This window comes from Coenobita brevimanus, chromosome 80, assembly GCF_032717465.1.
Source record: "Coenobita brevimanus isolate Jiangsu-jjx chromosome 80, ASM3271746v2, whole genome shotgun sequence".
Taxonomy (NCBI): domain Eukaryota; kingdom Metazoa; phylum Arthropoda; class Malacostraca; order Decapoda; family Coenobitidae; genus Coenobita; species Coenobita brevimanus.
The window spans coordinates 14,512,396-14,528,732 of NC_137033.1; the positions used below are offsets into that span (position 1 = coordinate 14,512,396).

Here is a 16,337-nt window from a genome sequence, read left to right on the forward strand (position 1 = left end):
GGGTGAAAAAAAGAAAAAAAGTGTTGTAGCCAGAACTGTAATTTCTCCACAATCGTTAGAAATGCTCCCTCTCGTATCTGTGTAAAAAATCTTAGCAACTGGCTTCTGTCCTTCCTCTTTTCTTTTTCTCCGACACCAAGAGGAGTATTTATAAAGGATCCTAACTAATTTGCAGGAAAACTAGGCGTCAGTAATTTTTTCAGCTACTTGTTCCCTTAAACATTGATTTCTATTTTATTTTGATGTGTTTGTTAGCTGTATGTGTCATGACAAACGTACTGTATATATAAACAGTCTTATGCACTCCTATACACAACTGAAGAGTGTTTATGAAGATGGCTCTTGAGGATGTATTCATAAAAGAGCCTAATCACTTTTTAGATACCCGTCTCATAGCTGTCAAATTTCACAGGGAATCCAGATAATTTGTTGTGTGTTTTTTTTTTATGCATTATTCATTCTTAGTTTTAATTTGAATGTTTAGTCCCTGTGCAAGTTATGATTTTGTTGTGGCTTAACCGCGGTCTCTTTTCCCGAGAGGACCCGTCGACCACAGGTAAGTAAATGCTTCCGTGGGTCCGTCCTGCAAGTATGGTACAGGACATACCCCGTGTAAGGATCAGGCACCCCCTTATAGTAGACAGCTCCTCACCAGAGTCGGACCAGGATCCTTCCTACGGCGAGGTGCAGGGAAATATGAGGAGGTTTGGATTCCGGGTGGGCGTCGTACTCGCTCCACCCCGGGTTCACAGCGCCACCCCGTGTAGGCTCCTCTTCAATGCCACGAATCGTAGTAAAAGTATTAATAGGCAATCTTGTGCACAGCTTCTAGACGTATTTTTGGTGGCCATGGAGCCTTCGTAACACTTTTTTGTTTTATTTTTTCAGTTAATTATTGTTCATAGTTCCCCCAAATATTGTCCTGTATGTTATTTATACCATTTGAATAATGATATATCAATCACACATAAATAAATCGCTGGTGAAGAGGTGCGATGAAATCAACAGCCTCTTTGAATACGACTCAACACTCAAGATAGTTCATAAATACATGGTCAGGTCTCTTCTTTTCCCCTCTCTCTCTCTCTCTCTCTCTCTCTCTCTCTCTCTCTCTCTCTCTCTCTCTCTTTCCTTGGCTGCTCCTCCACCATCTTTACTCACACAAAACACCGGTTTTCATTTATAGATCCATTTCCAGTTGTCTTTTTCTTCACTTTCCAAAGATTCTCCAAGGAGCTTCTCATCAGCATGTACTTCACACCACCGTCTTCCTCTCAGCCAACCTTTTTTCATCGTTCTAGCGTTTTTCCCCAGTTGTTTTATCAATAGAACTTTCTCATCAACCTGTTTTTACCTTTCAGCCTTCTCAAAAAATTACCATCACTGTCATAACCACTTTAACCAACCTGTCTTCAATTTTATAACAAAGTGAAAAATTATCTTTTACCAGTCTTCACTATTACACTTTTTCTCCTTTTCTCTCCACCGTAGCTTCGCCTTAATGTTTCTGTCATTATATATATATATATATATATATATATATATATATATATATATATATATATATATATATATATAGAGAGAGAGAGAGAGAGAGAGAGAGAGATAGATAGATAGATAGATATAGATATAGATATATATATATTTTCTTTGTCGTGTCTATGTTACTGTCAGACGATTTTATTCAGCTCAGGAGAGATTTACGAACTGAAGGGATTAGAAATAGCCTTTTGTAATTTATGTATCTATTCATCATTCTATCTGTCTCTGTATCGGACTGTCTACATGTCATGGAATTAATCTTCTTCACTGTCTGAGTCTCCACAGCACAAAATCTTCTCATATCTTCCCTTATTCTAGGGCGTCTTTTCTTCGTCCTTTTCTAAGTCTCCTTCTTTTTACTCCTTACCTCCTGTCATTTCCTCGGAGATCTGAGTCACCCGTAACTTTCTCTCTCTTTCTCCCTAACTACTTCACTAATCTTATTTCTCTGTCGCTTACCTGATCAGGATTCTAAAAGCCTTCCATTATCCTCCCTCTTCCATCCATCATGTACCTTTCAGTCACAGTATCAGTACTTTGTTAGTCAGGGGATCTGTTCGTCTGTATCATATATATATATATATATATATATATATATATATATATATATATATATATATATATATATATATATATATATATATATATATATATATATATATATATATATATATATATATATATATATATCTTGTTTGTTTCCCATCTACTCCATATTTTTTTTTTTTTTTTTTATGCGAGGAAGAAGGAACCAAAGGCCATGGCCCGCAGTAACAGTTCCTTCCAAGAGAAAAACAAAATACAATAGAGAGCCAAATTCAAGATCCGATCATTTTGAGATGCCTGGACACACTGCGTTTGAAAGACTGGAGATCATAGGCAGCAGGAAATACAGACAGAGGGAGACAGTTCCAGAGCTGACCTGTTGCATAAATGAAAGACTGGGAGTAACGGTTAACTCTTGCATTAGAGAGTTGGACAGAAAAGGGATGAGAGTTTGCTGCCAGACGGGTGCTACGCGCCCGTCGTAGAGGTGGAGGAATGCAAGCAGACAGTTCAGAGGAGCAGTGACCATTAAAGTAGCGAAAGAAAAGAGATAAAGATGCAACAGTGCGGCGAAGAGACAGAGGTTGAAGGGAGTCAGTAAGAGGAGGAGAGTTAATGAGACGAAAAGCCTTTGACTCCACCCTATTGAGAAGAGCTGTATTTGGGAGCCTCCCCACACATGAGAGTTGTACTCCACACAGGGACGGATAAAACCTCTGTATAGAGTCAACAATTGTGCAGGGGTAAAGAAAGAGCGGAGTCGGCTTTCATGGATTTGGAGAAAGCATATGACAGGGTGGATAGACTAGGATTGTGGAAAGTGTTAAGCATATATGGAGTAGATGGGAAGTTGTTGAATGCTGTGAAGAGTATGTACGATGGTGCGAAGGCTGCAGTGCGTGTGGATGGTGAACTAAGTGAATTTTTCTCTTTGGAAGTTGGGTTGAAACAGGGATGTGTCATGTCTCCATGGTTGTTCAATCTGTACATGGATGGGGTAATAAAAGAGGTACAAGGTAGGGTAGTGGATGCTGGAGTGGCCCTGGTGAGAGAGGATAGTGTTTGGAAACTCCCTGTACTGTTGTTTGCAGATGATACTGTGTTGTTGAGTGAAGACGAAGGGGAGCTGCAAGGCTTGGTGGATGAGTTTGAGAGAGTGTGTAAGAAACGGAATCTAAAGGTGAATGTAGGGAAGAGTAAAGTGATGGTCTTTGAGAGAGGTGAAGTCAGTGAATGTACAGCGAGATTGGATGGTGAGGAATTGGAAAATGTGAGTACGTTTAAGTACTTGGGTAGTGTGATGAGTAAGGATGGAGGTTTGGAGGGTGAAGTGCTTGAAAGGGTACAGCAGGGAAGAAAGGTTGCTGGTTCTTTGAAAGCAGTGATAAGAAACAGAGAAGTGAGCATGGAAGTGAAAAAGTTACTACATGGCAGTATTGTGATACCAACTCTAACGTACGGAAGTGAAGCTTGGACGTTGTTGGAAGGACACAAGTCAAGAGTGAGAGCCGTGGAAATGAGTTATTTAAGAGGAGCCTATGGAGTCACATGGAGAGACAGGCTGACGAATGAGGATATAAAGGAGCGTTGTGGTGTTGATGTGGATGTGATAGGAAGCGTTATGAGGAACACACTGAGGTGGTTTGGCCATGTGGAGAGGATGGAGGGTGAAAGACTGACGAAGAGAGTGTATGTGAGTGAGGCTGAGGCGGAAAGAGGGAGTGGGAGGCCGAGGATGAGATGGAGAGATGGAGTGGTGAGGTATATGAGAGAGGGGGGTGTGAGTTGGGAGCAGGGGAGTGAAATGGCGGGGGACAGGGCGACTTGGAGGCGATTTGTTTGTGGCCACCCCAAAAGGGATTGAGGCGTCTGGCAATATATATATATATATATATATATATATATATATATATATATATATATATATATATATATATATATATATATATAAAATACTCGTCCTTAAAGCGAATACTTTAGGTATTTTTTTTCTTTACTGCGAACAAATACTGATAACAATGTAGAAACTTTGTAAGGAAAATAGAAAAAAAACAATATTAAATAAATTATAAATTATGAAAAAATAAAACAAGTAATTAAAGGGATAAAGAACACAATTCCGAAGAAAGGAAGTTCCTTTGACCCCTCTGATTACAGACCAATAGTTAAAAGTCTTCTGGTAAAGTATTTGAGATTGTAATTAATAAGCACAGAGTTAAGCATCTTGAGCCTAACAACTTAATTAGTGATAGACAGTATGGTTTTCGCCACGTATGATCAACTATAAATAGACTCATTCTCCTGGCTCATACCATCCATCAATCAATTGACCAACATGGTGAAACTCATGCAGTAGCCCTTGATATTTCTAAATCATTTGACAGAGTGTGGCACAGTTCCCTGCTACCCGAACTCCCTTGCTATGGACTAAAGTCTTTTGTTCTTCTGATTTCCTCATATCTCAGCGACAGAAAGATAAATGTAGATGATGTATATTCCAATTTCCACTCCGTTATCGCCGGCGTGCCACTAGGATCAGTTCTGGCTCCAATCCTATTCCTAATTCATATTAATGATCTCTTATCTGTCACCCATAATTCCATCCATTCATATGCAGATGACTCAACACTTCACAGTTCATTCACTCAAACATTCTTAAAGTTCAGTATCTAACTCACAACTCAGTACAGCAATCTCCATAAATTAAGACTTATCCAAGATCAGTGAATGGGGACAAAATAACATTGTCTCATTTAATGCTAGTAATACCAAATGTATACAGCTAACTAATAGACAGATATTGCCTGATTCCTATATTACCTTCAGTGCTACTAATACTCCTTTCACAAAAAGTACTGAAATTTTCGGCGTTTCACTTAACAATACCCCCAGGTGGACCTCTCATGTTACATCATTTGCTAAAACCGCCTCAAACTTGGATTATTGTACAGAGTCAGTAACTTCATTGCTGACTAGCAGCCAGCTACGATTTATAATGTGTGCTCACGGCTGGAATATTGCTTACCTTTGTGGACTAGATGTGGAGAGGTTACACTAAAACAACTAGACAAAATTTAGAACAAGGCTGTTAGAATTATTTAATAACCCTCCTATTGCAAATATGCTATCTCCCCTTCAAGTAAGAAGGAATGTTGCCTCCCTTGCATTACTTTATAGACACTTTTATGGCACATGCTAAGACGAAGTTGCCTCTATTGTGCCACTTCTCCATGCCCTCCCTCGTGCTACACGGGCATCTGGTAGCGCTCATGACTGGACTGTCGCACTGCCATATTGCATAACTTCTGGCTATCAGATTTCTGTTATTCCCCGAACTGCATCTCTCTCGAATTCGCTTCCCCAGAGTGGTTTCCCCCCAGACTTCAAGCGACGGCTGTTCAAGTCCAACTGCTACAGATTTTTTATAAGTGGAAGACATCTCTAATCAGGTGTATGGATTTTTTAAATTCATTTGTTTTTCTTTCCCTTGTTCTGTTATTAAAAAATAAAATCCAGGTGATAATATTCTCTCTATATATAATAATTTTGTTATTTAGATTTTAGGAAGAAGGTTTACATACAGCTAGATACATATTTCTTTCCGTTTGGACTTTGATTTTGCAAGTGTTACACTGATAGCTTTGTTGATATTCACTTCTCAGGCCTATTTTTCTTGTATTTGTTTTAAAAACTGCCACAATATATGCTCGTATATCATGAAATACTCAACTAAGCTCTTCTATTTATTATTATTCCTAAGGTCAGGAGTCCATCCAGGGTGACCGCGACATAAAGCATGGAGACTTCTAAATCACACCCCATCAACACTCCTTTCCGCCATTGCAAAACACTCTCCCACATATACTACTCCCTTACATTATCCTTACTCCTTCTCAGATTCCATCTCCTTATATTCCGAAACGTTGCCTCCACTTGCTGTTAGTATTAGCTTTTCATTATCTGTGCATTCCACTTGCCTAAACTACATCTATTTGTCCTTCTAGCCTGCATCAAAGCCGTTATATCTCCAGTCCACTTTGTCCACACACTTGGCCATGCATTTTTGTTATATTAATTGAAAAATGAATTCAACATGCAATACACATTAAGCATTTCATGATCGGGACAATCCTTTTTTTTTTTTTTTTAATTCCAGCTAACACTATACAGTTTTATTCAACTAAGAGTGAGTCATATAAAGCTGAAAGTGTTAAAGGAGTCAAGCAAACCTTTCTAGGAACGTGTCTTAAATTAACCTTCCCAAATCTGATCTACCTTCCGCTTTAATCTAACCTGCACCACGGTCCAATGAAAGAGAGGTGAGCAGAGAAATGTAAGACCTTGACCTGCACTTTTTAACACTAATCTTCGCATTCCTTGTTCAGATCCCGCTGTACTCGAGGTCGGGCGAGCTGTCTCTGGTGTTGGTGATGCCGGGGGAGCAGAAGAACTTTGTGGCCAATGGACTGACCAGGGTGAGTGAGGTCAGGGACATGGTTTGGGTGAGATTAAGTAGGTGATGAAGTATTTATGAGAGAGAGAGAGAGAGAGAGAGAGAGAGAGAGAGAGAGAGAGAATACATGAATACCGAAGAGCACACAGGGAAGAATAAGCTTTCTCATAGGAGTACTGGAGGACACAGTGTAGAGGGCATAACATAGTACAAGACGATATAATAGTACATTGAACAACCTACAGCACTACAGCACTGGAGAGGAAGTGAGCAAAAAATGTGGCTGAAACAGTGGATGGTACTCTAATCCTTTCACTACTATTACGTCTTCTTATGGCTTGTACTTGATCCCACTAGTTTACTCTCTTAAGTTCAGGAGTCTTTTCTGGTAGCAAAAGATGGCTATTTCTAACCTCACCGTTTTCATTTCCGTCCTTAGCTAACTAATATTATGTAGAGAGAGCATGAAGAAAACGAAAAGGACGCAGCCAGACTAAGGGCGTTAAATCTCAACGCCACAGATAAGAGGAAGAAATGACAATTTAAATACGATGTAATACACATTAGCACATAAAAAAAAAAAAAAAAAATGATCCAAAGATACATTCGCACAGTATGTAAAATTTCATATTTGTTTTCATTATTTTAAAAAGGACCTCCCGCCCCCCCAAAAAAATTAATTTCTAACTCATTTCTCCGGAAAACATTACATGAGGAAGAAAGGAAATATTTATGAGGTCTGTATTTACATGCTGGGCGTACGAAGAGAGTATCCCCTTTATTCTCCTTCCTATATGGGCTGTGAAATTCGAGCAGAGGGAGTCGTAAAGGAAAAAATACCATTACAGTAGCTGATCTACATACGAACATATTTTCCTTTCTTCAAGAACACCCATCTCCTCCTCCCTCTCGCCGACCCACCCTTCTCCTCTCTTCTCCTTTCTCCCTTCCATCTCTTTTTTCTCCTTCTCCTCCTTTTCTCTAATACATGCATTCGCTTCCCCCCCTTTCTGTTTTGCTTCCGTTTTAGTTATCCCCCATCTCACTCATATATTATCCCACCCATTCTCCTTCCTTCCTTCATACACTCCTCCCTTTCCATCCCTATACTAATCTTGTGCGTCTCTCTTCTTCCTCTTTACAGATCTGCATCTCACACATATATTTCCGCATTTCCTTTCCTTAGTACAATATTTGTTTCGTCTATTTAGCTCACACACATTCTCCCACTTATCCTCCTTCCTTTAATCCTCTTGCTTATTCTCTCTCTCTCTCTCTCTCTCTCTCTCTCTCTCTCTCTCTCTCACACACACACACACACACACACACACACACACACACACACACACACACACACACACACACACACACACACACCTTCCTTTTGCCCCATCTCTCAGCAACTCTCCTTTCCTTATTCTTTCTTCTCTTTGATTTTTATGTCGCCACGCCAAAATATAGTGAACTACTATAGTCCGTCTGTTTTTGTTTCCTTTCTTCCTAACGCTTTTCCAACTTGGCCCGCAATTTCTTTATTTTCCCACCATTTCCTTTGAACCTTGGCATTGCTGTTATTATTGCCGAAAGCCCCAGACACCCTTTTCATTCATTCTATCTTTCATTGGTTCTTTCTTTCTTTCATTAATTCTTTCTTTCGTTCGTTTCTTTCTTTCTTTCATCATATCTTCCTTTTTTTCGTTCTATCTTTTATTAATTCTTTCTTTCTTTCGTTCGTTCTTTCTTTCCTTCATTAATTCTTTCTTTCTGTCGTTCTTTCATTCATTTTTTCTTTCTTTGTATTAAGGCCTTTTCAAGGGACTTATGCGGCCAAACGTAAAAACAATATAGAAACGCATTTTTGAGGTTCTGTGTTTTGTATGTTCATTATTTGTCATGGCAATTTGCACAGAATCATGTCGATGTACTGTAGCTGTGTGGAGACCATCTGGCATTCCCTTGGGAGTGTTGGCAATCTTGTTACTTTCCCTCGCCTTTCTACTCTCTCACTTTCTTTTGTGCTTCCCCTCAACTTTCTTTTCTCTGAATTTCTTTTCCGCATCCCCTCAACTTTCTTTTCTCTAAATTTCTATTCTGCTCTCCCTCACCTTTCTTTTCTCTCAGTTTCTTTCCTCCATTCCCTCACCTTTCTTTCAGTTTCTTCTTTCCAGTCTGTCTCCTCTCCCCATGTCACCACCCTTATCATCTTTCACGTATATCTAGACTCTTTTTTTTACTGGTTCCTCGTGATCTACTAGTTACAAAGTCTCAATCGGAGAGACGGCCGTACATTGGAGGTGGACTCGAAGTTTTCCAATCACGTAATGTCACAAAGGGATGTAGCCTGAACATGTACCCTTAAGTGACCCGGATTATGGTAGCTAAGATTCCGGTTCCCATACTTAGAAGGGAGGAAGACTGGACAGGCTGAAACTTTCTCTCTCTTTCTCTCTCTCTCTCTCTCTCTCTCTCTCTCTCATATCAGCATCAGTGACCTCTCCAGCCCAACAATCCCACACCCGTCTCACGTCCCGCACCCCGACCGCAGCCTCCCCTTGAGCTCCTATAACCCACTGTGTCTTTTATGGAGCGCAGTATTTCTTATATCGGTGGTGGACGCTTGGTTGGGTCTCGAGGTGGCCGCTGGAGGGTGAAGGAAGGAGAAGGTGAAAGAGTAAAGGAGACGGATGGTGTGGTGTGGTGGTAGGTGGGGAGAGAGAGAGAGAGAGAGAGAGAGAGAGAGAGAGAGAGAGAGAGAGAGAGAGAGAGAGGACGAAAAGGATTTTGCTTAGCACAGACTGTAAGGAGATTTATACCTACCGACTCCACGTAGGTCACTAAAGCAGATATCAATATTTGCTAAGCCCCATTCTTTACCTAGAAGTGGATTCGCATCAATCGGCCCATATCCGGAGTCAAGAACATAGCTTGTCCTAATATTCCACCTCTTCAGCATCAGTTAGAACATCTCCATTATTTTCAGCTCAGTCGTATCAAAACAAAGAGAGTCACCAACCTTTTCGTGTTTGTTTAATTAGGCTCCACTCGATCTCTAGCAGCCTCTCCATTAATAGATCATTTATCCTCGAGGTTACGCATTATGACCTCTTCCCAAGTCTTTTTTGGGCTCTCTCTTGCAGCTCCACCCCCAGCGTTCACACCTCTTACCTATGGGGAGAGATATATACTGTGCCCCTCTTATTTGGGGAGCCTTACTCTGTCGCCCTCCTGGACAAACTTGAGTACGTAGTTAACCCCATTCAGTCCATGACGTGTTTCTTCTTCCTCCTCCTCCTCCTACTCCTCCTCCTTCTCCTTCTTCTTCTTCTTCTTCTTCGGATTCAAGAGGTTTAAGGTAGTTTACCATAATAAGGACGATTGCTAGTAGTCAAAGGGTTTAAAATTACCTGCATCGGCCATTTTAACTGCTGTAATATCATCCAGTTGAATAAAATCGTCTAGCCTTAGCTTTCATAAATTACCCTAAGATGTCAATAGTAGTGAAAGGATTTTTTCTCCTTTACATGTCATTAATATTTGTTGTAATGCGAACATAGCTTGGTTTTGAAAGTTAGGCATAATATTTTCCTTTTTTTGTTAATTTTATCTTCGTAACGTGGACAAACATTGCATCAATAAAATGTAGAGGAACATCAGCCTTTCAGCACGGTAAGGTTTATTTATTGTTCACTTCAATTAGGCTGCCGATAGACGGCTTTATTCAACTAGGAGAGATTTCTAGCAAGAAAGTGCTAATTAAGGCTATATCTAACTCCTGCCGTTCCGAACATTTCCCATAAGCTAAAAGAATGAAAAAAAAAAAAAATAAAAAAAAAATAACCAAAGGAGACAAAAATAAGTTGCTGTACTGAGGTGCTTGATATACTCAGGAAAATACCTTTAAATACAAGGTGTTACACAACCACGTAAACCAAGTAAATTCGTCCATATAAGGTTCTTCTACACCTGCACGTTCGTACCCAAATACGGTCTGAGCTTCAGTTCTTTTCCTTTTCCCTCACCTCTGCCCTCTTTCCTCCTCCTTTCCCTCTTCTTTCTCATCTCTGTTCTCCCAACTCCCTTCCTCTGTTCCTTCCTCCTCTCCCTACCTCTACCCTCTTTCCTCTCTCTGTCTCTCCTTCCCCCTCTCCTTTTTGTTCTCCAATCCTTTCCTCTGTCCCATCCTCCTTACCTCTCCCTCTTTCCGCTTCCTCTCTTCTTTTTCTCCTCTCCTAGCTCTGCACTCCTTACCTCTATTCCTTCCCCTTTCTCTCACCTCTGCTTTCTTTCCTCTTCCTCTTTCTCTCTTCGTTTTTCCCCTCCTGGCTCTCCGCTCCTTTCCTCTGTCCCTTCCCCCTCAGCTCTCCCTCTTTCTTCTCTTTTTTTTTCCCCTTCCCTCTTTCCTCACACATATTCTTGCTTTCTCCATCTTTCTTATCTCCTTTGCCTCTTCACACATTTCTCCCTTTTTATTTTTTTTCTCTCTCTCCTACTTTGCTTCTCCTTCCCCTATTTCTTCCTTGTTCATCATCCTTTCCTTTATTTCCTCACTCTGTCCCTAACCCACTTCTATGCCTCTTCTCTCTCAACTTCCTTCTTTTTCGCTTCCCACTTTCCTTTCCCATTTTCCTCTTTCTTTCCTCCCATATTATTCTTCCCCATCTCCTCTCTCTCTTTTCTTTCCACCCCCCTTTCTCTCTCTCCTTTCTCTCTCCCTCCCTCTTCCCCTCTCTCCTTTCCAGTTTTCCTCTCCCTTTCCCTCCTCCCCAACACAGGAACCATCTAATTGCCTCTATTGTACGCCGTGGCTTACAGTTTCTTATTTTACAGACAGCCCCAGTGTGCTCGAAAACCCCCAAAATTTCACGAGGCATAGAAAATTTGAATAGAACGCCCCCCCGAAAAAAAAAAATAATAATAATAATAATAAGCTAGAGAGGGAGCAAGGTACTGACGAGATTAATTACGAATAAAGCCTTTTGTGCTGAATACAATCGTCTTTGGACAACAGAAAATGAATAAATTAAATACATCATTGTTGCGGGGTAACTTAGGTGATTGTTCTGTTCCCCAAGGTAGTGATGAATATATCGAAGTGAAGCTTAACAGACTCGGTTTTTGTCAGTTTTCCGCCTTCTTGTGAGCCTAGACTGTGCTTGACTGTAGCTGTAGTGAAGGGAAACTAAGCGTACCATCACTAATGTTGATTGTGTTGTGACGAGAAGTTTGTAGTACTCGATGGACGCATGACGAAGTACTGGGGAACATTTGCTATATAGGTGCTTTTAATTGTCAGTCGTTTTTATTCATTACGTGGAGCTAATCATATTATTACTATACTGTTAACTGCATAATGATGTGGAGCTGAAGGAAGTCGCCTGTCGGTAACTTTTCACTCTCGTCCACCAGGCCAGCGATGCTTACACAACGAAGGGAAATACACACACACACACACACACACACACACACACACACACACATATTCCCTATATTGTAGACTGCCGTGTCCAGCCCGCCGGAAAAAGAACTACCTTTCAATTTCGTCCGCGTTTGCCTCCTCTATTTCATTTTTTTTTTTTTTTTTTTCATAACGACTTGGACCTTTTTTCTTTTTTTTTCTTCAGGCCATGTAACACACTTCAGCCGCTATAAACTGGCCCTAAAATTCTGTGGAAAAAATCGTTAGGTCACTCACCCACGCTCTGGTTGTTGTTTTTTTACGAGTTGTGACAAGTGTGTGTGTGTGTGTGTGTGTGTGTGTGTGTGTGTGTGTGTGTGTGTGTGTGTGTGTGTGTGTGTGTGTGTGTGTGTGTGTGTGTGTGTGTTTTGGCCCTGCCTCACAAAACTTGAAATTTTCTTTTTTAATTCCATCTGCCCGAGGAAAACCTATTTATACATACTTGATGACACCAGATTATTTTATTCATCTAATGGATAGTGACGGGGTTTTAACTTCATCTTTCTTTCTGCCAAACACTTTTTCCAACATCGCGCCGTTCCTTCACTTCACCAGCTCGCTTCAAAGTTGGCACAAGTGATGTTTGGCCAAATAAAGCATGTCACCATTTTTTTTTCTTTTGTCATTTATAAGGATGTTATGGGGTCAAAAGTCAAACCATACGGACGAAAATCATTGGATCTTATGTTCCCCTAACTTCATCAGTCCTCTTAGCAATCAGCACAGAATTATATCAGAAGTATATCAGAGCATTATAGCTGTGTAGAAACCATCCTGTAGTCCCGTAGGAATGTTGACAATCTTTAGCTATTTTATTGGTTTTACATACTTCGACTTTTTGCACTAGAGGTTTATGTGTAAGCTTCATTAACCTCTCCATTACCTGGGAACTCTCCTAAGGTGAATTAAATACATTGAAGCGGCATGAGTAAAATAAAATTGACGTCCCCATCTTTTTCTAATTTCGGCCCTCATCCCTGAATATTTATTTATTGTTTCTTTTTAACGTATTCATGCGAAGGACTTTTTTTTTTTATTATTATTCTGTCTATCTACAAACATTCTTTTTTCAACTTGGAGGAGACACATGATGATGAAGGGATCATTGCAGGAAATTACACACACATATGGAAGTTATGTGGGAAAACCTTCCTAATAATTTATACAACACTGAAATCAAGACAAGAAGAGTTAATACTGTCATTATTAACCTTCTCATGGCCGTGCCTAACACAAGAAAAGTTTCTATTTAGCTGAGTGAGTCGTAGGAGCCGGAGACTGCTAACCATCAGTTTTTCTCGCGGGCAGCCACGAAGTGAATCAGAGGGATCTGGGAGTGTTAATTAATCATTTCTCTATCCTGGTGCAGCTGGGGAGTATGTCACGGGAACCTGAGAGTGTTAACTATCTCTTTCTCCTGGTGCAGCAAGAGAATGAGTCACAGCAACCTAAGTATTAATTATCCACATCCTTCCCCTGGTACAGCTGGAGATAGGGTCACAGGTGCCTGAGAGTGTTAACTAACAATCTTTTTCCCTTGGTGCAGCTGGAGAATAGATTAGGAACCTGAGAGCGTTAATTATCCATGTTTTTTTCCCTAGTGCAGCCGGAGAATGAGTCATAGTAGCAGAGAGTGTTAATTAACCATCTCTCTATCCAACTACAGCTCGAGAGTACCCTAACCCCTAAGAAGTGGAGTCGTATCCTTCGCTCCATGCTACCCAATACCGTCCACCTCAAGATGCCGGTTTTCAGACACCGTGCCTTCCACAATTTCTCCACCATCCTCAGCGACCTCGGCCTCGGTCAACTCTTTATGGTGAGAGTAGAAAAGTTCGGCTCATTTACACTGAGTTTTTTACTGGTGTTTTTTTTTGTTGCGAATAAAGAAATCTAATATATTAACACTTGGCATATTACTTGTGTTTTTAGATGAGGGTATAAAAGTCGAACCCATTTAACAGAGGGCATTTTTCTGGTGGTTTTCATACTTTTTAGCGTACTTGTCCTCCTCGTGGATCCTGCTCACAAGACTCATAATTGTGGCTGTTGAGTGTATGTGCTCAGTTTTGTGAAATAAAGTTGACGGATGGGTGAAATGTATATATGGACAAACAGTGCAACTAAGGCAATTATTCAGCATGTATGTGCAATAAATAATAATATAAATAAAAGGGTTTTTCCTATATAAAAAAGTACTCATACTGTGTAACACACATATCTGAATGAAAGTGTGTGTGTGTGTGTGTGTGTGTGTGTGTGTGTGTGTGTGTGTGTGTGTGTGGAGTATTCTCCCACTTTGTAATTTCTTTCATCTTACATGTCAGGACCAACTTGCCTGGCACCGGGCTCCTTTGCTGCTCGTGAGGCAACGTAGGATTGAATGATGGATGGATGGGTGGATGTAATTTCTCTTACCTTGGCTCTGAATCCTACCTCACTTCAGCTTTAATTTGGAAAGAGGGTCAGAACAATGACGATGATGCCTTACCTATTTTTCCTTGTTCATCCAGGAGGGTGAGGCGGACTTTTCCGGGATCAACCACATAAGGAACCTCCACCTGAGTGACGTGGTTCAGCTGACGGAGTTCCAGTCGTGCCAGATAGAGGACGCCTCTTCCTCACAAGCAGCAGGAGGAGTTAGATCGAGAATGGAGAGATCGAACATGGGAGAGAACGAGAATGGGGACTTGCACTTCCACCCCACCTACATCTACGGCCTGCCTATGATGGAGTACCTGCAGAAGGATAAAGTCAAGAACAATCGAATGGAACCTGATAAGAAGATGCAAGGGGTGTTTGTGAATCCCTTGGTAAACTCTGGGGCCAAGACAGACACCTCTAGAGAGTCGGAGAGGGATACCAGAGACCCGACAGCTCGTAGAAGCGACCTGCCTGAACACCAACTTGCTCCTTCGTCAGATCACCTACTCTATAAGTCGTCCCCTGCGACGGAGCACACGGAGCACAAACTACAGACAACGAAAAACAACGTCGACAAATCACAAACCCCACCACCGAACGTGTCGGACAACGCAGATAAGCAACAACATCACTATCAACAACAACTGAGCAATGAACAGACCAATCCACCACCCTACCCCGACTACTACGACTACCACGACTACGAGTACCCCACCGATGCCTACAGAAACGACCCCCACTACGCCTACGACACCGACTACCGCGTTGACAAGATGGGCGTGGCTACTGACGGAGGCGCCTCCGCAGGACTCCACTACAGGCAGAGTGATGTGGGGACCCTGGCTTTCGACCGGGCTTTCCTCTACGCCGTCAGACACAACCCGACGGGACTCCTGCTGTTTCTAGGGCGGTATCTGGACCCTGAAGGCCACTGAGGAGCGAGTATTTTGTAGCTGTAATCTCATTTGTACTAGACCCTTTGTAGCGCCTCTTTGTTAGCGATTTATTTTTTTATCCATCTCACCTTAACCTTTTTTCTGAGATGACGCTTAACTTCATTTTAATCAGGCTTCCCCAGGACAGCTTTATTCAGCTTAGGATGGACCTCTTGCAATGCAGATGTTAATGAAGAAAACCAGTGTTATAGGTGACACAGGAGGTTTCGTAGTGCATCTTCCTTAGCAGTTTATTCTACCTATGCACTTGTTTCGCTCGATTACCGACATTGTTTGAATCAGTAACATACTAGCGGACGTGGAGATATGCAGAATAAATCGCTAAGGAAGAGGTGCTACAAAACATCCAAATACACTTAGAATACGCCTCATAACTAACCCTCCGATTCAAAAAGGATCTCCCCTGAACAGAATATAATTATTTGGGTGGATGCAAGAATAGTCTAGTAAATAACGTCACTGGATTCAGAGGGTGTCTTTAGTCTGCATGTTTTCAGCTGAGGGAACTGGGCCATTCTTTTAGCAGGAATACTAAGCCATGATTCCACAAATTTCTCTGACCCTTTGTTCTGAGGTTATAATGAATCTCCTTGCTAAATAGTCAAATCAGCCCTACAATCTGAGCACAGGTAGACATCAACCTAGCAGTGAAGGGTTAGAGATCTTTATGAGATGTGAGTAACCGCTCCCTATTATGCCGTTTTTGTCCTTTTGGTATCGACATAACTTGGATCCGTAATACACGAGTATATTAAATTACGGCGCGCAAGATAAACCGCTGAGCAGGTGTGAAATCTAAGCAGAAAGTAATACGGCCACTTAATATTTGTCATTGTTACGTCTCACCCCTTCGCGACGAGGGGACTATATCATGCTAAAAGAAAAAAAAAAATCTTGTAAAAATTGTCTGGCGGTAGCAAGAATAAAATCGAAATTGCATAATACTGAAGGGCTTATGGGG

At 41.2% G+C, this 16,337-nt stretch overlaps 1 protein-coding gene across 1 annotated transcript in view; it reads left to right on the plus strand.

The window, feature by feature from the left end:
- LOC145409270 (uncharacterized) overlaps positions 1-15,355 on the plus strand; it is a 145,457-nt gene extending 130,102 nt beyond the window's left edge. The window contains exons 14-16 of the mRNA XM_080279750.1: positions 6,474-6,563; positions 13,663-13,815; positions 14,510-15,355. Of these exons, the coding sequence (XP_080135876.1) occupies positions 6,474-6,563; positions 13,663-13,815; positions 14,510-15,355 (1,089 nt within the window). The remainder of the gene's footprint in view (positions 1-6,473; positions 6,564-13,662; positions 13,816-14,509) is intronic.
- The last annotated feature ends 982 nt before the right edge of the window (positions 15,356-16,337 follow it).